This window comes from Ambystoma mexicanum, chromosome 1p, assembly GCF_040938575.1.
Source record: "Ambystoma mexicanum isolate Mex_15411 chromosome 1p, UKY_AmexF1_1, whole genome shotgun sequence".
In the NCBI taxonomy this organism is placed as follows: Eukaryota; Metazoa; Chordata; class Amphibia; order Caudata; family Ambystomatidae; genus Ambystoma; species Ambystoma mexicanum.
The window spans coordinates 1,302,457,888-1,302,481,102 of NC_090921.1; the positions used below are offsets into that span (position 1 = coordinate 1,302,457,888).

Sequence of the window (23,215 nt, forward strand, 5' to 3'; positions counted from 1 at the left end):
TAATCTTAACAAATATTTTCTAAAAGGTCATAAATTGTCAGATTTATCATCACAAACAAAACCAGGCACCCAGGGCCAGAATTGGGCTTTTCAACATACTTTCCACTGAAATGCCACCCTTTGCTTCCACCAAACACAAAAACATGTGTGGAGAGGAGGAGGAGGAGGAGGGGGGAGCCCTGCTGCGACTGGCAAAGCAAACTGAATAGCTTTCCTTAAGTGGTCATTTAGGCTTTTAGCTCCCCCACTGGCTACTGGTGAAGATGAACATGTTGGCATCTTGATAACCTGCATGCCACAGATCAATGGAGACTGATGGTAGTATACGCTTGTGTGCATACACACACACACATAAACACACACACACGCACTCTCTCTTTACGTTACAGCCTTTAGTTTACTTGCGGGCCAAAAGGTGTTCAGTAATCACGGACATGTTACCCTTTGGTATGGCAGCAGGGAATACCCACAGGGATGAGTGAATTTCGCGGTGTGACTTATTATATGTAAATTCATTGATAGAACCAGGGATATCTGGTCATATGTTTAGAAAACATTATCCATTATAAATATATAAACCCCAAAGCCGCCAACCCAAAGTAAACCCTTTTCCTTCTTGGCACTGTATTTATTCTTCCTATTGCTAACATATTGATTTTGTGTCAGGCACGTGTGGTTTATGGAATGGCATTAAAAAACTGCGCCAACTGAAACTACTTGGTAGACGGCACATCCAACAGTGCAAGACCAAGACTGCGCAGCACCTGCTTTCAGCAGCCTTTCTAAGTCAGATTGAAAAGCACACTTAACGGTATTAAAGGTATACCGGTATAAACAATGTGACCGTTATTATTGTTCAATTAAGTGGTTCACGGTTTCTTTAACGGTATACCGTTATACTGTTACATCCCTACTTCTCGCCTATCCCAGGGCCTTCTAGTTATGGTAGTTTCAACAATCGGGTAAATGCCCAGAGTTTCCTGAGTGAGCACCCACGTGGTGTCGGTCTTCTCTGTTGCTGGTTTTCCCCTCTTAGCATCAATAGTTATTTGAAACTTTTACAGTTCAATTAGCCGTTTGCTACTTTTTGTTCAACACAGTTCGGTTTCTTACCGACTCTCCCCTCGACTCTCCGGCTGTGATGAACCGCTTGGCTTTCTTTCGCTTTGGAGTCAAGGTTTGTACCACGGAGACAAGCGGCTCTCCCCGGGTTGGTTATCAGCAGAAGAGGGTCTTGTGTGCCGTTGACACCTGCTGCAACACATGCTGGCTATTGTTTGCCGTCTTACGATTCCTTCTGCTGAGGTTTAATGGGCCTTGGTCCGAAAGGGCAAGGTTGCTTCTCCCCTTGTCACCCTCTCGGTATGCACCGTCTTTCTCCTCCTCTTGAACCGCCGTGCTGAGTTAGCTCTCTTGACGTGTGGTCTGCCTTGCTCGTATTGCGCTCTCGTGCTCCACCTTTTATCCCAGTGGGGAAGAGAAAGGGCCGTCAGGTGTGTGCGGTTCTGGTCAATTGCCTGACTCTTCCTGACCCTGGTGTTGGGACATGTCAGGTAAATAGCTTGAGTGTTAGTCTGTCGTCCTTTGTGGTATGCGAAAGTGTTTACTTTGGAAAACAGGGCGGGGGTAAAGTGTTGGTGTATCCTAGGGAGATATCGCGTCTCACCCGTCGGTTTCGCACTTCCACTCCCCAAGGAGCCCCCATCCAGGTGATCCTCCCTCACTGGTCCACCCCCAGGAACTGGATCCAATAGCGATGGCCGTGTCCTGGCCACCTGGATGACAGACCCCCGGGGACTAGCCAGGGAGACACCTTCAGGTTTCTCACAGTATCCTCTGCATAACCCAAACTCGATCGCAGTTCACAGTGGCCCAATATTTCACCATAAACAGTGAGCTATGCAAAGTACTTGATTCCAATATATTTTACAATGCGATAGTGATGGCATGTTACCAGCTATTAAAAATAAAAGTACCAGCCTGTGCCCAAGTCACGTGACATTATCTTCCAAGCATGCCTCACTTGTGTGCTCTCAAACGCTAATCATCCCAACACTTAACTCTTTCTCATTTAACCAGTGGCCTTTAGCTCTGCATTAAGCTTTTCCAGAGGATTGCATTAGTGCCCACCTTCAATGGAGACAGTATGAGGCTTCCTCCATCTTGGCTGAAGATCTGCGATGTCACTGCTGCAGGCAGTTTAGTAGTCAACATCATTGCACTCTCATTAGGTAATGACAAACGGAATACATACTCCTGGTCCTAAGACCGCCAAATGGAGGGAGGTTTGCATGTAGGTGAACCAGAGTCCAACTAGGGTAATTCCAGGGAGGAGCCATGGAATGGTCCCTCTGGTGGTTATGTGTCCTGCATACTACTCATGGTTGTTCGGTGTCGGGTGACTTGGTCTTGGGGTGGTGGGTTGGGAGGCGAGTTAATGAATATCTAGTGCATTGACTGGCAACAAGTGCCAAGCATCACAGAGTATTCGGAAATGGTGCAGCAGTACGGGGGTTTTCCCTATAGAAAGGCCATTCCCTATGTCTCATGTAGAGTCATGGCTGGGAAGGGGACCAGTGTTCTATTCAGGGCTGGTGTTTTGGAAGAGGAGCTCTTCATGCACAAGGCAAACCTAATGTAACATAACGAGTGATGGATGGAAATTAATCTTAAGCATCAGCAATTCTTCTGGGTAGCCTTTCAAATAATCTATGTTGAGCTTGCTGTACCATTACAGAAGGGGGGAAACCATATGCAAATCAGTATTGGTCCCACCCCAAACCTGATATGCATATGTTTTTTTCCTGTTCTGTAATGTCAAGCTGGAAAGCAATGCATGAATGGCCTCCCAGAATAATTGTATCAAGCCTCCTTTGAGGAAGGTATCCAAAGCAAATATGCAGAGAGGGATCTTAGGACTGCATCGTAAGGCATGTATGGAAAGAGTTGCAGCAGGTAGTTGCAGCCCTTTATGGACTGTGGTATCCAAGGTTTATATGGCGAGAGGTTTGCAAGTACAACACTGAAGAGTGATGGCTAGAAGGTTCTGAATTAATGAAAAATCCCTGGCAAAGCTCTGGAAAACCTTCCAGACCATCGCTTTCATGCCATTACAGAAGGGAAAAGACCATATTCAAATCGGCTTGCTTCCGCCCCAAATGTGGCATTATAGCCAGAACCGCTGGGTCACATCCTGTTTTCAGGAGACTAAAAGCAACCCTAGACAAGTCACACTGAGTGGGGCGAGTATGCCCAGACGTGGGTCTGAAGCTCGCCGTGCCCAGAGACACAAGATAAACTTCACTCACAATGTCCAATGAAGCTGAAACCTATCTGGGGTTGCTCGTGGTCTCGAGCTGAAAGCTTGTGACCTAGCAGGTCAGGTGGGACAAAGCCGGATCTACTTATGGTCTTTTCCCCTTCTGTAAAAACATGGCAGGCCAACATACGATGGTCTGGAGGGTTGCCCAGAGCAATGAAAGAGGGTATGATTCATTCAACACCTTCCAGCCATCACTTTTCTGTTTTGCAAGAGGTATGCAAGTCCTGTCTGGAGAGACGTGCTGTTTGTGGTTGGGGAGCTGTTTGATCCCATTGTAGTGCCCCTCGCCTCCTTCTAGTGCATGTGTTTCATCTTGCTATGAGTCTCTCTTACAACATGGGCATTCCCTCCCCAGGTGAGTCTGCTTCTGAGGGCCCACTGTTCTGCCAAGAATGCGCTGCTGCCTTGTCTGCACGAGTCACGGTGGAGAGCCAAGAGGTAAGCTCATAGACTGGGCATGTATATGTGTACAGCATCATGTCCCCAAAATGTGTATATGGTATGTCTGATCAAGTCCGCAATAATATTGAGCCATAGGGTATCCATCCATTATTCTCACTAGCTAAATACAAATGAGGTTGTGGGACCATATGGAACACATGGTGTATTGTAAGAGGTCATGGGATCTCGGGGGCAGGGGGAGTGGGTAGGCTTGAAGCAAAACTCGCCTCCTAGTCCAATCTCTACAGACTGGGAAGTCTGTAGGGAACAGCAGAGACTCTCCAAAAAGCAGCAACTGTATGCCAGCCGCCAATTAACACAGGTCTGCAGGAGATCTCTTTCCGTACCATGATCTCTGGCTGCCACTAAACGCTTTCTCCTTTGCCGCCTTTGGTAAGGTGTTGGTTATTACCATACAATGTACCTGTTTATACTTAAACATCCTCACCATAGTACTTCTTTGCTACCTTTGAGAACTGTTTAATCAGTAAACTGCTACAAATGTCATGATTAATAATCTACATCATGTGATGTGGTCTCAGTCTCCAAATTATTTTAATTCAGGCCTACCATATGCCGGTTTTTGGTGCGATGTTTGTTCCACCTGAAATATATTATATACGAAGAAATCGGTTTGATAAATCAGATAAGCAAATCACCTTAAATTCTGACTCAACCCAAACAATCCAGGTCACACAAGTCTAGCTGGTTGACTTTGATCACCTTCTGTGAAGTCCCCTGTCTGACTCTATGAGCTTCTCGTGCGGTGACCATGGGGCCTGGGGGCTTCCCCGACATACAGGAGGATGAACCTGAGGGTGATAGCGGGGGGCTATAGCGTCGTTTTGCCGACAGGAGTTTTTCGATGTAATTTTTACCGAATAAATTCCATCAAAGAAACTCATTGAAATATAGAGAGGGGTAGGGGTAAGTGGATAAAAGGGGCAGGGACGGGGATGGGTAGGGATACAATAAAGGGAAGGGTGGGCTTGGGGGTGAGACCTAAATATTTTTTTAAAATCCATATTTTTTGTTAAAAATTACATTAAAAAAACACCGTCAGCAAACGGACATAGAACCATGGGCCCTGTCCCTGGGCAGGGAACATCACAGGTAGCGTCCCTCTCCTATATTCATTGGTACCAGCAAAAACTCTCCTACGATACATACTCATGGGGCAGAACACAACCCGAAGATCCTGTCCCTTTGCATACTTCTTCTTTTTTGGTCACTAGTGCTGACAATTTAAGCGAGACAGCCCCTGAAACCTGGTTAACCAAAACAGGGACTCCATTTTACAATGCTATTCCCACTCCCACATTGAAGTGCTTGATTTGTGTCTGGGCACAGGGCTCTATAAACTTGGTCCCTTTAAGAAATGGAGCAATACACTGTGAGTGAGGAAAACCATCTAACGGAGAAAATACATCACATCTGCTTAGAATCAGAACATTATATTTTTCTCTGGCACTCGCTCAGCGAGACTGGTCAGATATTGAAGCATATTATGTTTTCTCAGGCACTCACTTGGGGAGTCTATTCTGATATCAAAGATACTGTAATTGTTACTACAGTGCTCACACCATGAGCCCACTTGGACCTCAGAGCCATGCCAGACTTTGCTGCTGTGCTAGTGCACAAATATACTTCAGAAACAGAACCTGCATTCGTTTCTCGACAGCGCGAGTTTAAACAGTACAAGCATAGATTTGGCACAAGACTTAAAATTGCTTTCTATTGACCCCCATGCAAAAGGCTTCTAGAGAGTAATCACTGGTCACAAGCTATGTTGACTTTTAGGATACCCGGAGGAGCTTGTGATTCTATGCGGAAAAGGAGTGAGTTTCAAAATGGGAGAACCGTCCTTTAAATGCTCGGTACAGCCTCAAAACACCAAAGATTACACAGGCGACTCAATCTTGTACAGCCAGCCATATCCCCTCACTCAGTCACGTCCACGTGTTCAGACCATCACAGCGAGCAACACCCAGGGAGAAGGATCACAGGTCTATATAAGCCCGGAGTCTCAGTCAGGCTATATGTTTCTGGAGTAGGAGCTGGTGGCAGGAGTTTGGAGGAGATTGGAGAGTAGGTAAGGTGTTTGGAGGAGATTAAAAAGCAAATAAGGACTTAGGAAGGAGGAGATTGGAGAGGACGGAAAAGAGTGTGGAGGAGGTTGGAGACAAGAGGTTAGATAAGTCAATAGGAGATGGTTGGGTTGAGAGAGAGCAAGATATTGGCTGGAAACATCAAGATGGGGTTGGTTCAAGAGAGCAGGAGGTTGGTTTGAGACATCAGGAGAATGCTGGGGTAGAACATCAGAAGGATATGGAAGCCCTGGTGAGTATGAGATGGCATGCCTGGCCCAAGGCAAGAGTTAGAGGTCTGATGCAAAACTTGTAGGAGAAACACGCAATGGTCAATGGACCAACAGCAAATGTAAATTCACCCAAGAAGGAGAAATCAAGGAATCCTGTGACCTGCAAGACAGCGAGAACAGCCTGCACACGTGTGAAAAGAAAAACGGCTTTAAAAGCCACAGTGGAAAAAGATAGCACTGCTCACACAGAGAAATGTCAGGGAAATATGATGTGGGGGGTTGACCAAAGCGAATGCATATTATGTTCCAACCCACAAAACTCTAGTCACCTTTGAGTAGACCCTTAATACAGGAGAAACTAGTTCTGGCATGAAGGCATGAAATTCATGATGGTAAAGCCCCACTTCCCGTTGGATATCACACGTATCCTTTAACAATCCCGCAATAAAATGTGATGCTGCTGAGGGCGTCATAATTCCCTTCTCTACAGACATGAAGCAGGAGCCCAGAGATTTCAAAGAAGGCAAAGTGTGGCTAAAGCATGACCAGGAGGTGTGAGCCCTTCCTGCACCCACTACAAAGAGCAAACTGCCAATTTCAAAGGGAGTCATAAAAATCTCTGGTCACCGTCTGAGCCCAGAGGAAGACAAATGGCTGTGGGGGATGAAGCGGCCCTCCCACAGGTGGAACAAGACACTCCCAATTGACATTAAAAGACTGATTTCATTTTAGGCATTTTTCACAGAAATCAGAATGAGGATTAATTTCGTTTGATGTCATTTTTTCATGTGATTTTCAGACGGTTTTAAAAATATAAATTGCATTTCCCTAGGACTTTGGGGACTGAAATGGCTAGTTAAGACTAGTTTCTGGCTGATCTGAACAGGTGACAAATATGACATTTGATGAAAAGATGGAAAATTAAATCAGGAACATGCTTGATCATTTGCAGATTCATAACTGTTATACATTTTATGAAAAGGACAAAAATGTGCCAAATGGCCATGCTACATAGTACAGATTTGGCGATCGACTTATCTAAGTCCCCATGTCCAGCTAAAACCGCATATCCGTTTCACATGGCACTGGCTAGTATAATTATGAAGTTATGAGACATAACTAGTTTTTGCCAAAAAGTGGTAATGAGAACAAAGAATTGTAATAAATGCAAACAGACTGATGGTGCTCTCTTCCCTTGAACCAATCATGCCAGGGGGCGGAGAGAGGAATGGTAAACTGTCCTATCCGAGTGGCAGGGATAATTACAGGGTACTCCCCCTAGATTGTAAAGTTAGCAATATCATTTTTGCCATATAAGGGGGGCTGTACTAGGTCAGGGACAGACACACAAAAACCGGCAGACAGGAGAAGGAGGACGGAGAGAAGGCTGCTGAAACGTATCATCTTTGAGAGTGCATTGACCAGACCCCTTGCCCTAGCTGTCCAAGTGCCCTGAGATCCAGCTGGCTTTCCTGAATCCTAAACCAAGGCTTGCTATGCAAGTAGTATATAATCCCAGCCCTGAATTGCATAAACCCCTTCATTTTTGGGGTAGTACATTTAATCCAATACCCCATTGAAAACCCCAAATTGCCAGTGTAATCCAGTCACCTCCCCCTATAAGAATCTCTTATTTGCCTGTGTATGTTTGCATATCTCCTTTGAAAAACCTCTCAGTATCTGTGTAAATCCTAAGTAAATCAATTAATTCCCCCATTGAAATTCACAGTACAAGATTGTTGAAATGCGAAATCAACCATCTTGTACCTGGTGTTTGTATTTAATCGTTATAGTCATTAAAGTGTTGCCTCAAAAGAATAAGTCTCCTTGTAGCTGAAAATCGAATTTTCTGTGTATTGTGTGTATTACCAAACAAATCCCTATTTGCATCTGTCCGTTTAAACCCCAACTGTTTTTACTATTGTGAGCAATCCCTTTTGCCTAGAAGTCTACCTGTTATGTGCCTCTGTCCTTGTCACTGAAAACCGATTTTCCTATTCTAAGCTAAACACCTTCCCTCAGCTGCCTGTCATTGTAAACACCAGTATAAATGAAGTTCCATTTCCCACCGTATTTACCCTTTGCATTTGCTTTTTCTCAAAACCGATTTTCCCACTTCATTTCTATTTTTGCCCTGGTGTGCTGATTAGTATTCTCTAAACTTTCCCTATCTCCTAAGTGTAAGCAATATTAATGTCCTTCTATTCTGTCCCCTAGCAGTTGTAAGAATCACAATCCAATTCAGCCATCTTTCTCCAAAAACAGGTTTTCCCTTTCTTTGCTGACTTCCCAACTCGGGGTGGTGGGCTTTACCCCAATCCGATTTTTTTCTCTCTATTCCTACTCCTTGCCACTGCCGTCATTTCAAAAGAATCAAGTCTAATTGATGTTTTGGGGTGAGTGTTGCACGGGGGAGTGCTAAACCGTTGGTGCTATCACTTGGTGGAAAATGTTTCTTTTTCTGTTTTGCCATTAAAGACCTGCGTGAACTGTAACAGGATATCTTAACCTAATTGTTCTGTGGGGATCGTTGTATTTCTGTTGCCACAACATTGGTGGCTGTTGTAAAATTGTTTGATTTTCATTTTTCATTAAATAATAAATTAATAAATATCTTTTTGATACGCACCAGCCTGGTTCCTAGTCCATTGTGACACGGGGTGTTTGTGGAGGTTGGGTGCGAGACGGGTTGGAGGCCTACTCAAAAAGAATCTGTAGTATATTAAAAATGAAACGTGTTTTATTGTACGCCACATTCATTGTCGGGGAAGGAGTCCCTGGCCGGAGTGTGCTGTGTAATAAAACCGTGACAGAAGGTATGAAGGTCCATTTAAACCCTGTCCCTATGAAAACTCAAGAAAGGAAAAATCCATGTGCTGCAATAGCCAGGATGAAGAGGAAAGGAGATTACTCCGGTAAATCCAGAGAAAAAGGGTGCAGGAAACTCTTAAGCCAGGGTATGCAAATAGGTGGGAGAGAAGATCCTGAGTGACACAGAGATGAAGGTACATGAAACCCTTCAGCCCTTTTCAGACCCCTTGAAAACAAGGGACATGAAGTGGGAAGGAACATCTTTAAACTTGGACTTTGTTACCCTTAGGGTCGACCAAAGGAAGCCAAAGGCCTCAGAAGACTGACTGAGATCCTTTTTTGTTATAGTTCCGCATGTGTTGTTTGAAAATCCAATAAAATACTACCGAAAATAAGATAAATTGGGTGTAATGTGCATTTCCATCTGGGCCTGGTCATTTATCCCTGTCATCTTGGTGATATTGAGGATGCCACCTGCTTGCGTGAAGGAAGCCCTTTGATAAGGCTATTCTATACAGAACATACGAGATGGGCCCTGAACTATCGGCTCTACCATAAAACTATATGAAGTATGTTGAGTTGTGCTGACAGTGTTATGCTTTGTTTTCTTGTGTTGCATTGTGTTATGTGGCATTTATACTGCATAAGCATGGCAGTGTGAAGCCTTCAGGGTGTGGTGGGGACTGGTGGAAAGCACCTTCGTATTTCTTTCTACTGCTATGTCTGTCATCCCTTCCCCCCTCCTATGCTTAACTCTCACCTCTGCTGCAGACTGGCACCCCATTGACGGATGTAGGACCACTCCTTTCTTTCAGCTATGGCGGTGTGAATTCTGTGGTGCTTCCCTCCCTGTGGACGATAACTCTGCGGCCCCCACTCTCGGGAATGATCGGCTGTACCTGGGACCACCTGACCCCGCTAAAGATCCTCACAGTAATGATGACCCCCTTCTGGTCTTCTGCATCGACACCTCAGGCAGCATGTGCGTAACTTCTAAGGTGAGTGTTAGTTTGCAAATAGAATTATCATTATGTTTAAAACATCCCTCATAAAGTATGGTCAGATCTCAAAATTATTGTGTCAGCATCCAGAATGCAATAGGAAGCAGGTCAATTCAGGTTTGCAATGCCTGATGATCAGAAGCAATTGGATTCCGTTTAGGTGTACTTGCAGGTTCTACCTACTGCCCAAAGTCAGAGATAGGACTAATAAAACCAGGAGGAAGGGACTAGACTAGACCCACACGCAGTATTCCTTTAGTCGAGCAGGACGTTTAGCCATGAACACGCGGGAGGTTTTGGCGCAGCCGTTTCGCCGCAAGTCCCGTTTCGGCGTGCCCTGTTGGCCGCAGCCGCCAGGGCGCTGGCACATTTTGGTGCAAGGATTTTTGGGCGCGGAAGGAGCTAACATTAAAAACATTATGAACCTGCACCTTTAACATGAATGAGTTACAGGTGCAGGTTCATAAATAAATGAGCAGGAGTGCCAAATAAGTTCATAAATGAATGAACAGGAGCGCCAAATGAGAAAAAAATAAAAACATGCACACCCTGCGCCAAATGAGCGCATTATATACATTAAAAAAAAAACAAAAACAAAAATGCAGTCTTGAACAATGTTCATGCAAGGTTAAAGAGCCAGCCCTTAACCACTAGGCCAAAGGAGAGGCACAATGTTGATAGGACCAAAAGTCATATTATTTTCCACAACTCTACATGATCAATTGCAGTTCAATATGAACCTTGTCAACATTGAAATACACAGCTGTCTTTGGCCTAGTGGTGACGTCCTGGGTCTTCTACTCTGTGTGACCAGGGTTCAAGACTACCGGGTGGTTTTTATTTTTTTTTATTTAATTTGTTAAAGACTACTTTCCCAATTATAGTCCAGTCGCCCTGTTGAAGAGGATGCGTACTGTCCAGTAAGAAATACCCCATCTGAGCTGGCATGTCAGCACAGTACTATTGCAGAAATTGCATCCCTGTTGAGAAGTGGCAAGCTGTCAGTGCAGCAAGCATTCAACAATGAGAACTGCAGTTCACACATATCTCAGCAGCAGGTGCATTGAGCTTCCAAACCAGTTTAGCCACATTGGCGAAATGGAGCTGGAGGCTAAAACATTGATTCTCTGCTGCCGGTGCTTTAATTATCTTAGATATATGTCCCCTGTGCTTCTGAAAAGATGAAAGTGCTGGGTCAGTCTCTGAACATGCAAGGCATACCTGACATATGGATGTTCTGTCACAGAACTACCTTTCCCTGCAAGGACCATCTTACTAGGAAATCATGAGAATTGAAAACCGGCTGGTAGGGCTTGTGCAATTCAAGTCCCATGTAAAGTATGGGAAAGAGGGAGGTCATCAAAGGTGCCGGAATCAGAGCCCGGAGACTTCAAGCACCCTACACTGATACAGCTATAACTCACCGCCAGCCAATGGGCATAATCCTTGCTCTTTAGGAAACCAATAGTCCACTGTGACAATCTGTGGTTAACTGGTGGTCTCTCCCTGTAGGTCTAGCACATATGAGGAAGACATTGCAAAGAGGACAACACTCCAGGTCATTCAAACCAAAGACATTTGGAGCTGGGCAGTGAATAATGGCAATGTAATGAATCATTATGCATTTTATTTATTTTTAAACCTGTTGAAAGTGGATGTCCCTTTATCATATGCATCCGTGATAATGTGTTTATACTATTACATTTATTAACGAAAGGATTCAAAACTAAAATATGTGTCTGGGTGTGTCCGGGAACTACAGATACGCACCCCTTTCTCTTTGGGATTTTCTTTATTTTGAAATGAACATTTTGTTGTGTATTTTCTGCATTGAACATGTTTGAACTTCCTTAAAACCATCACTCTGGAGGACACTAGGCCTGATTCATGGAAGTGTTTTATAATGGCGCAATCCCATAGGAAAACGTTCCATGAATCAGGCCCATTTGCCTAAGTCCATGCAACAGTGGACAGCCATGACACACCAGAGCCCAGACAAGGACCCCATTTCCCATGCCCTCATCACGCTCAGTAACTTGTGAATGGAATGTTTCTTGGAATGAGGGTACAAAGGACCACTACACCCTCTTTTGGTGCCGCCATTTCGGCGCGGGCTGGTTGGGCGCGTCTAGTTCGCCGCAACGGCCGTTTTGGCACGCCCTTTCCGGCGCAGACGCCTTTCTGGGAATATCGATTTGGCGCAAGGGACCTTTGGACGTGGCTGACATTGCGCTACGTCTAAACGCCCTCACGTCTTTGCAAATGCGTCACGTTGAGGTATGGTGCCTGTTAACGTGTTGCATTTGCCACTTTCATTGAGCCGAGTCCGGGGAACAAAGCACCGCTGATTATTTTATTATTCAGATCAATGCTTTTTTTTCCTTCCTGCAAAATCGTAACATGTTTGAACTTGACCTATTCGCAGTTTCTGAGGGCCAATAAGAAGGTGAACGGAGACGTTTTCTGCAAATGATTCTTAGGACACAGTCCCCCATATCCAGCAGTTACAAAGACATTTATTTCCATTCTACTCTAAAATGTCATCCACCATGTGCGTAAAGATTACAGGTACTTGTTGATAGGGTCAGGAGAGAGGGCGAGGGTTTGCTGGGCATGAAGTGTTAGCTCCCAGTTGCACTCCCTTGTATATGGTGCCAGGTGACCCTGGTCGGACTGGGGCATACAATTGTCTTGGCCATCTATGAAAAAGTGGCCCACATTTGCAAATGGCTATTCATCCCTTTTGCGTGTTTTCTGTTAAAATGTGATGCAAAATGTGCATTTTAAAGAATATGTAGTCAGTAACATTGGTCAACACTATCAGCTGCATATTGAAGTAACATATCAAACTGGCCCACATGGCCCAAAAAACGGCCCCACTTTCACACAAAAAACTGGCCCACAATTGCATTTGGCGTTTTTGGTTCGGGCATTGCCCTGTTGCCCTACACGCCAATCCGAGCCTGGTAAGAGGTGCCCCTTGGATCTGCAGTCACACTCACATTTACTACAGACTGGTTGCTTTTTTTTCAATTCTAGCTGGCGCGCGATGAAGACCGCGAGGGACTCTACACGACGCGAATGCAGGTAACTCTGGGAAGGAGCTTATGACGTGTATTCGGTAAAACCAGGGGAGTTGCTAGGTCTGGAAAAGACCCGGGGCTAAGCTGATGTCGGAACTGTCAGGACTGGGGGCTAGCTAGTCTTTTGGCTGTAGCTCCTGAGATTCTATCCGGGGCTACAACCAAAAGATCAGGGGCTATAGCCCCCTTAGCCCCCCCCTAGCATCGCCCCTGGGTAAAACGTTGGCTGTAGGCGTGTGGTGTGCAGCGCTTGCTGTCTTGCATGAAGCGCGGGCTGCACGTATTGACGCCTGTGTTCATGGTGTCAAGGGTTATCTGTGTCTGATGTCAAATATTGACTGTGAGTGGGCTGTACAGTATTAGCTGTGACTGATGCAAATCAGTCTCCTAATGTCCGATGCAAAGTATTGGTTGTGACTGGTGTCAAGTATTGCTAAATCTGTTGCAGAGAGTTGGTTTTGTGTGGTGTGAAGGCTTGGCAGTGCAGGGAACGAAGTCTGTGTAACTGGAGTCTCTGATGTAAGCAACTGACTACTTATATTGGAACATAAGGTTCTCCTCCTGAGCTCTCCGTTTGGTGTTCAGCTTGACACATGTGCCCTGCATGGCATTGTCCATTGGAAAGCATTGTGTGTCTGATACACATCTTCGTCTTTCTCGGTTCCAAAAGATAGTTTGTGCTAGCTATTGTATCCCAACGGATGCGTCCAGTGCTGTCATTGGGCCGGATCTTCCCTGATCTGGGATCCAGCAAAAAATGTCTCCCCGGATCTCAGACCCGTCTCCCCATTCCTGGGGAATCCATGTGAACTCACGTGTGCAGCTCAACCTACTGATTGTGTCAGTAGGTTGAGCCGTGAGACACTTACCCCCAAGACCACCCGAGGATCTGAGCAGGAGTGCTCTGAATCCCATGGCAATGTTGTACTGTACAGGAAATATTGATGTTCATTTTTGTGCGGGGTGTTTACAAGGTGTGCACATTTTGTACTTTGCTGACAACATAAGAAATTCAGCTATTTTCCTGGTGTATGTGATTGATCTTCTGAGGGGTTGAGAGGCAAATATTTAGTGGGGGACAAAAATAACCCCCCGCCTGCCCCATCCCACGCTGAATCCTTCCTCTTATCCCAGCGATGATGGGATCCTCCAGTAATAAGTCCGTTTCCACCACTGGCTGTGTCTCAGTCGCGAAGTGTTGACGATCTGCTGGGCCGTATTGTCAGTGTTTACAGGTTGCACATTCATGGCATGTCCAAACGCGCCCATGTGACTGAGGCGCGCAGGGCACTGCACTGGTTACCAGTAAAACATAGGATCACCCACAAGATTCTTACGCTGTCATTTAAATGCCAGTTCAGTGCAGCCCCAATATATCTAAAGGACTGTTTGAAGGCTCACACTTTAGGGAGACTACATCGGTCCTCTGCCAACCCCAGCCTCGCTCAGCCCAGATACAAGCTGGCATGTTTTGGTGGGCGTGGGGGGGCTGGTGTTAGGAGGGGGGGGGGTTTACATCTTCTGATATCCAGGATCCCTTACATTGGAACGCGCTTCCTGGGTCCATATGCTTGGTTACCACTATTGCACTGTTCAAGAAACAAGTCAAAACGTACTTGTTCAATCTTAACCCAGGTTATGTACGGTGCTGCCTGTACTCTATCTCCTGGCTACTGAATCTATATGAAAGTTCGGGGGGACAAACACCCCTGTCCCCCCTAAAATTATGCCCGTGGCTCTGAGGCTGATGGGCATGTGGCGCGTTACCAACATTTAAATAAATTAATGAATGTATTTTTTCAGCATGAATTTGTCATGGGTTCTCTTTCTTTGCGTATTCTGCCATCTGTTGGTTGAGTGCGGAAACACATTCTGCCTTTTTTCATAATAAAAAAAAATGTATTAGTCATGATTGGTGGGTTTGTAGTAAGACCCCCCTAGCACCTTGCCTGCACTTCCACAATTGCCTGCTTTTAATTTTCCGCTTTAAATAAATTGTTTGGTTTGTGTCTGATGGCGGGAAAAAACAATAATCACGGGGGAAGGGTGGGGGATAAGGAAATCACCACGCATTTGAAGACGACAGAGGCCCAAGGAATCCCTCACGAGTGTCGGCTCTCGGGGCAGCGTGAATCGGGAAAAGGCTCCCCCCCCCGCTGTTTTATATTTTGCACACAGAGTAATTTTAGGTTGCACTGAATTATCCAATGTGCCATTTGCTTGTAAGCCGTGTTTACCTACAACACTTTGCGTGTGTCTTCTTGTGATTCATAGTGAAGACGTTGAACCTGCGTGGCTAAACATTGGGAGGAGCACGGGGTGCAGCGCCCTCTGAAGAGGCAATGTAGTGTTAGGATGATCACTGATGGGGAGTCTTGAGGCACCTGCAAGCTGACTGGAGACTTGGCAGGCAAGCCATTCATCCGAATAAAACACCCAAGAGGTCTTGGTGGGGAAGATTTTCCTTCCCACCCCACGTCCGTTCAAAAGGTGCTTAAAACAGATGCTCTCAACAACATTGGAGGTGAAAATAAAAAGTCAGACTTCACCGCCATTGGTCCCAACATTCCACAATGTAGCAACTAAAACATTGAAAGAGTCTGGCTTCATCAGGGCCCAATCCGCCTGACCTTAAGCCGATTCCCAAATCCGACTTGGACTTGTAGTGGTTCCTAAACATTTAAACGCTCACATTTCTGCCCTGGAGTCTCGGTCCAGCCAGCCCATACCAAGAGCCAATAAACGTGCCCAGCAAGAATCACACGGAAGAAAATACTTGTGAGTAGACTTTCAGAAGGTCTAAAGACGTCGTGTTTCCATTGTCATTCCGCACCAGAGCAGGGAGCAGCTGCTGTAGAAGGGGGTCTGGTTCCGAGCACCGGGTGCAGGCATTAAAAGAACGAGAACGTGCATGGGAGAACTACAGGCTTCACTCTTCCTATGAATACGAGTAACCAATCTCTTCTCCCCCATCAGGCGACCGAAACACATGCAATGAATTCATCACAAAGGCGGCTCTGAAATATAAAGAGTTTACTGAAGACCCCGTTTCTGCTTTTAGAAGAGACGTTAAATCCACCACACTTCTAAACGAAAGAGACCACGTGGAATCCAGAACAGCACCCGCGCGAGCAGCTAACTCTACTATGGAGACTACATGCAGGCCAGTGGCACAGGCGCCCCTCATCGTAGTTCAGATGCACCTACACCCAGATTTATTTCAACCATCACTCCAAGAGCGCCTATAACCCTCTGCATCATAGTCTAGAAGAGAAGAGAACCTACTGGGCCTGGTGGATGTTAATTATATGCTGTAGTGTTAGTTTGGGCTCCTGGGGCTGCAGTGCCCTCCTGAGATGCAGCGTTTTGCAGCTAGGTGTGAGTTTGTTTTTGACACCCGCACTTGGCAAATAATCCAGGTTCATTAAATTGCCTGATACCCATGAGTCAATCCACTAGGACCTCCACTGGAAAGTGTTCTTACATTAGGCCACAGGTGAATGGGCATCTCTCAATTAAGAACCGAGGTCTCTCGAGTAATTGCAGCAAGCTGTACGCTAGTCTGCATTCAGCTCGATGGGTAAGACTTGCATTTCATAACACAATTACCCATTTTGCTACTGTACAGACAAACGGGAAGCAAACGTTTTATTTCCTTGAAAGAGGTCCTCTCAAGCAGCTTATTTTCAATCGAGTAGTCGCCTGGTTGTCGGCGTTCTGCTCTGGCTAGGGTATATCAGCTTTATGTTCTTTTCAGTTTTCTATTTTCCCTCAAACTTCTGTTGGTCTAATTGTATGACTAAATCGCTCAATGATGGCTTGGTGCTAGGTATAGGCACCAGCGGGCCAACACATCCTTGGGTGTTGGTCATTATCTGGCCTAGAGTGCAGCAGCCCCTCTTATGATGGTGGTTATGCTTGCTGCTTCCGCTATTAGTCCACTGAGATGCGCCACTCTGACCATCAAGCCACTGGAACCTTGCCCGACTTCTAAAAGTGCAAGAGCCATAGCCTGAGACGGGTAGCTTGTATGCAAACGGCTTGCAGATTCCACTAAGAAGCATATTGGCCCATCTGGCAGCATCGCATATTACCGAAGACTGAAAGAAGGCCACCTGAGGTTGAGCATCTGGAAAAGGGCATTAACATTTGGTTTCCCTGGAATCCTGTTGCTCGCTTGCAGAAGTTAACAGGAGTGGGGTATTAATACACCGGCAGGTTTGCACCCGCCTATTCTTATATCTGACCTGTGCTTCTTAGTTTCCATTCTTTCAGCTGACCCTTCTGCATGTAAGTTTGGGATCCTGCTTTCTCTTGCTCCAGGCTACAGTCGACACCCACTGTCCTCTAATGGCATGAAAGAAGGGGTTTGGAAAACTGTTAGGCTTTCTGTCCTGCAGAAATTTCAACAGCACCATCCAAAACCCAAGTCAAGAAAACTGGGCAATCAAGGATCTCCCAACTAGGGCTAGATAACCACCCCCAGATGTTTAGGCCTACAACTCCTATGATCCCTCGCCACTGACTATTCCGTCTGGGGTTGGCTGGAGGCGTTGGCCAAAACATCTGGAGCGTGACAGGTTGGCTATCCGTGCTGGGCCCCCTACAACTCCCAAAACGCTGTGTTCAGGAGAAAAGCAAAGAACATTGGAGCAAGAAGATCAAACACGAGCCTGCCATGAACAGCACTTCCTGTAGACTTGGAGAGCCACTGCAACACCGGACACTAAAGGGGAGACCATGAGTGCAGATTAACCAATGAAAACAAAAGCATGTTGCCAAATCAGCGAGACCAAAATATTTCCCAAGCTCTCCCCTCCTCCCAAACATTTGCAGTAAGAAAGCGATCAGTTCCAAAAGACCACATGGCCATCTCCAACGGATATCCATAAGGCAGGAAGACCCACAAACACAGACATATGGCACGACACCCTAGAGACACAGTTCCCTAGCCACCATGCCGTTCAAACATGTTCCATTGGCACTGTATCTGGCGGGAAGTATTTACTGAGCGTCTCGTGGGAAGCAGTATCCCTCTATTTAATGGCCAAGACTTAATTGACGGCTTTTCAGCTACACACGTTGGCTGCTTATATGTTCTCACGTTTTAGCACTTTGTCAGGTGTGGCACTGTGTGGGGGGGGGGAATGAATGGATGTGTGGTGTGGTGCAAACATCTGTACATCTGGTAGAAAGTGGTATTTTTGTCTCGTGTCACTATTAGTTGTGGGTCTGTTGTGAAGTTCTATAGGAATGCCCACTGTGAAGCTTTGACTGTTTGAGGTGTTAACATGTCGTGCTACACAGTTGATTGTAATATGGGTTTGTATGGCAGGGATTTGTCTGCAGTGTGTGCGGGTGGTGTGAATAGGACCGGACTCTTGATAAGCACTGTTATCTGGCGTAAGGTTTTATTTACATGTCCACACTGTGAAGCTTTGGCTGTGCTGCTTCTATTTAATATGAGGTGCTCAGGGGTGTGAGCAAGGCCCTGCCGGGCACCTATTCAGAGAGAAGAGCGGTGCATTTACAAAAGAAAGAAGCACAGAGCAGTCCCGCAAGGGTGGCATGTGTGCAAAGAGCAATGCATGGATACCTCAGGCTGTATTTCTTTTGCCTGTCACCAAAGGCTCAGCAACACACATTAACATTCAGCATGACTACTCGGCCATGCAGTGTCCCCCTGGAGGGGAGCAAGACGGGATTGTAAGCCACTGGGAGCCTGACGCTGGGGGTAGGATGCAATGCCACACAGAGACTAAGCAAGATTTTGTTTTTACATTGTTTCTGTTCCCTGCAAACTAGCAGGCCTCAGCCCTGTTTCTATGGCCCTTTGCACTGTACCTCGGGTTGAGCGCCATCGAGCCACTTGGCTGTAGCCGCACCTGACTCGACTAGCTCTGCTTTGCACAAGTGGGAAAGGCATGGGAGAAGGTTAGTTTAGACATCCTTAGGCTTGTCCTGATGAGATAGTGCCATCACATTAGTTGACTCCTATTTAAGTGTCTGGCTCCCATTGTTCCCTAATGTAATGTTTAGTATCACGAAAAGACCACTGTCATAATAATAATGTCAAATAGTTAATCAGCGCAAGAGGTTTCAACAGAATGTTCACATTTTGCAAAATATTCAGTGCCAGGGAGTTCTCCGCATTTGGACAAGTTGCACCCTGGGAGTCATGAAGGATATACAGTGGGCCCAAGTCATACAGATTTGCAGTGGAGAAAATCCTGAGGCCTGTGAGCCTATCGGGTATGCTCTTGCTTCCTTACACCTCATTCGCAAAGCCTAAATCTGGAGCTGCCGCGAGCATGCTTGTGCTGCTCATGTGCAAATGCAATTCAGAACGATTTGCACTGGAGCAAATCTGGAGCTGCCGCGCACATGCTTGCGATGCTCATGTGCGCTCCACGGCATCTCAGGGATGCTTCAAGCCGCTCCGAATTTGCTCTAGTGTTCGGCTTCATGAATCGGGGATGGGATAGCAAGAGCAAATCTGAGATACTCCGGGTAACTCCTGATTTGTTCCAGTGTACATCTGTGTGAATGATGGGCCACGTTCGGAAAGATGTATACTGGAGGAAAGCAGAAGAGACCTGCAAGCATCTCAGATGTGTTCCTGTTGCCTTATACCTATTTCTCAGAGCCAAACATTGGAGCACATCTGGAGAGGCCTGGATCATCTCTGAGATGCCCTTGAACAAATCCTTGTGAATCATATTTGCACATGTGCACCTCATTCAGGCACGTGATTGCACACAAGGAAGCAGGAGTAAACCAGAGGTGATAACAGGAATCTGCTCATTTGCTCCAGTGCAAATCTTTGTGAATCGGGCCCTAGGTGGCTAAGCTGTACACAAGAGATACCCTACCCAGCTCGTATCTGCTTTGTTCTTTTTTTGCAGGCAGTAAAGGAGGGCCTCCTGCAGTGTCTGGCATTTCTCAAGGAGAAGAATCCCATGACCAGAATCTCTCTTGTTACCTTCAGTGACCAGGTACCAGTGGCATCAGAGAGTTGCATGTTTCAGGTACCAGCTCCGGTACCAAAATACGCGGGCCCCTTATTGTCCCATGTGTATGCGCCACATTGGTCAGAATTAACAAGTCACTCAAATGCACACAATCATGTCATTAGGGGTTACATCTCCCACAGCCAGGTAGCCAGAACATTATCCAGCCCAGAATCATGTCATTAGGGGTTACATCTCCCACAGCCAGGTAGCCAGAACATTATCCAGCCCAGAATCATGTAATTAGGGGTTACATCTCCCACAGCCAGGTAGCCAGAACATTATCCAGCCCAGAATCATGTCATTAGGGGTTGCATCTCCCACAGCCAGGTAGCCAGAACATTATCCAGCCCAGAATCATGTCATTAGGGGTTGCATCTCCCACAGCAGGTAGCCAGAACATTATCCAGCCCAGAATCATGTCATTAGGGGTTGCATCTCCCACAGCAGGTAGCCAGAACATTATCCAGCCCAGAATCATGTCATTAGGGGTTACATCTCCCACAGCCAGGTAGCCAGAACATTATCCAGCCCAGAATCATGTCATTAGGGGTTGCATCTCCCACAGCCAGGTAGCCAGAACATTATCCAGCCCAGAATCATGTCATTAGGGGTTGCATCTCCCACAGCCAGGTAGCCAGAACATTATCCAGCCCAGAATCATGTCATTAGGGGTTGCATCTCCCACAGCCAGGTAGCCAGAACATTATCCAGCCCAGAATCATGTCATTAGGGGTTACATCTCCCACAGCCAGGTAGCCAGAACATTATCCAGCCCAGAATCATGTCATTAGGGGTTACATCTCCCACAGCCAGGTAGCCAGAACATTATCCAGCCCAGAATCATGTCATTAGGGGTTGCATCTCCCACAGCCAGGTAGCCAGAACATTATCCAGCCCAGAATCATGTCATTAGGGGTTGCATCTCCCACAGCAGGTAGCCAGAACATTATCCAGCCCAGAATCATGTCATTAGGGGTTGCATCTCCCACAGCCAGGTAGCCAGAACATTATCCAGCCCAGAATCATGTCATTAGGGGTTGCATCTCCCACAGCCAGGTAGCCAGAACATTATCCAGCCCAGAATCATGTCATTAGGGGTTACATCTCCCACAGCCAGGTAGCCAGAACATTATCCAGCCCAGAATCATGTCATTAGGGGTTACATCTCCCACAGCCAGGTAGCCAGAACATTATCCAGCCCAGAATCATGTCATTAGGGGTTGCATCTCCCACAGCCAGGTAGCCAGAACATTATCCAGCCCAGAATCATGTCATTAGGGGTTGCATCTCCCACAGCAGGTAGCCAGAACATTATCCAGCCCAGAATCATGTCATTAGGGGTTGCATCTCCCACAGCCAGGTAGCCAGAACATTATCCAGCCCAGAATCATGTCATTAGGGGTTGCATCTCCCACAGCCAGGTAGCCAGAACATTATCCAGCAGAGGATCGAAAGGGGAGATGAACCCGAGGATGGGACTTCAAGGCAAGGACCCCCTCTGTCTGCAATTGCACCCAACAAACACTTCCACAGACCACACTGTTCACCACTTGGTCTAATGTAATATGCACATGAGACGTGGGTTGTGGGTGGGCTTGTGCGTGGTGCTGTTGTCATAAATGCACAACACATGAATTGCTTGCCTTGGTCCTTGCATCTGAAATCTTACTCTCACCCATTGTCACACTAGTTGGTCATACAGTTTCATAATGAGCAGACACCTAGCATTAGAGAGGAGGAAAGGGGCTAGTATTCCAGTTACTCATTGTCCAGACATCTCGCCCAGAACAACACTTTGCTGAATTCACGAGGGCTGCATGACCTCCCACAGTTGGCCCATGTAAGTGTTTGTCAGTGTATGTATGCGACTGTTTGCATGCCTGTGACTGCATCATTGAGAGTTATTGTTGATGTACGTGTATACTCCCCGTGCTCTCACACGCTCCTGTGTCTTTGCAGGTGGTGTTGCATGGGGATGGAACACAGGCTCCACAGATATTGCAGGACTGCGAGCTGCTGGACCAGGACTACCTGAGAGCTCAAGGTCATCACCAGGCGCTGCCACACCATCTGACAGCGAGTTTCCAATACCTGGAAAGAGCCATTCTCAGGTAGGCAACACCAAGACAACCCAGAGTCATCCATCCTAAGGTAGCAGCAGCCCACAGCACTTGGGGTCAACCATTCTATGACTTTGGCAACATTGAGCACCTGGAGGCAGCCATTTTAAAAAAGAGGCAGCATGGAGCATGCAGAGCCAGACATCCCAGGGTAAATGAGGCCTGCAGGACACTGAGCAAGCTCTAACAAGGCAGAAACAGCACTGAGAGCCTGGATTCTGACATCCTTATATAGTGTTATAGAGTATCTGGAGTCAGGAGGTCTAGGATGGGGGTAGTGGAGAATGCTTGGAGGTAACAATAAAAAGGAAGGAACCATCCAAAGTGCATGGATTCAGGCATCATATGGATGGGTTCTGGAGCACCTGGAGTTAGCTCGCCCGAGGACTGTCAGATGTCCCTGAAGTGAGAAATCCTAAGGTAGGATACTGCACTACCTGGAGTTATTAATTTTGACTTGGAGCAGTATGACACAACTGGAATAAGGTTCTAAGTGATTTGGTCGAGATTATTTTATCGAAGTAGATTTCATCGTTTTTATATGGGTGATTTTGCTGCAACTATATGCGGGGGGTTCAGCCCCCCTTGCCCCTGCTACACACAGTATTAACCTAAACCCACCCCCCACATATATTTGTGACAAAATTAGATACAAAAAACCTTGATGAAATCTACTTCGAGCAGATATGCTGTGGTACTATCTCCCATTCCCTGGAATAAGTCATCCTATGGCAAGTTCTTGGGGAGTTGGGAAGCATATATGGTGGTGTTGAACATTAATGGAGGTAGACATCATCCTACTTCCATAAGTGGAAGACATTAAAGGAAGTAATTGCCTTAAACGGATCACAAGTAGGAGCATGTGCAAACAGGCAGTGTTTAGCTCCCTTGGTGAGGCCATCATGTTATTGGCACGCTAAATAGTTGGCACGTCTGAGCCCCGGGGGTGGTAGTGGGACTGCACACTACATAGCTAGTGGACCTCAGCCATAGGAGTTGGATCGTTACCTCAGTTTGCGGGACGGTCATTGCACATTGACAACTTTAATTGAACAAGTACAAACAAACGCAGATGCTTATGCATGGGAAGGCACTCAGACACCT

At 46.3% G+C, this 23,215-nt stretch overlaps 1 protein-coding gene across 9 annotated transcripts in view; it reads left to right on the forward strand.

Moving 5' to 3' along the window:
• The window catches only part of LOC138453236 (circularly permutated Ras protein 1-like), a 332,082-nt gene that overhangs the window by 223,622 nt on the left and 85,245 nt on the right, over positions 1-23,215 (forward strand). For 8 of the 9 annotated variants that reach the window (XM_069605933.1, XM_069605940.1, XM_069605959.1 and 5 more), the window contains 5 exons: positions 3,678-3,760; positions 9,710-9,892; positions 12,935-12,982; positions 19,884-19,973; positions 21,951-22,102. In XM_069605933.1, coding sequence (XP_069462034.1) covers positions 3,678-3,760; positions 9,710-9,892; positions 12,935-12,982; positions 19,884-19,973; positions 21,951-22,102 — 556 coding nt within the window. The remainder of the gene's footprint in view (positions 1-3,677; positions 3,761-9,709; positions 9,893-12,934; positions 12,983-19,883; positions 19,974-21,950; positions 22,103-23,215) is intronic. The other variant, XM_069605900.1, reaches the window with a different exon arrangement.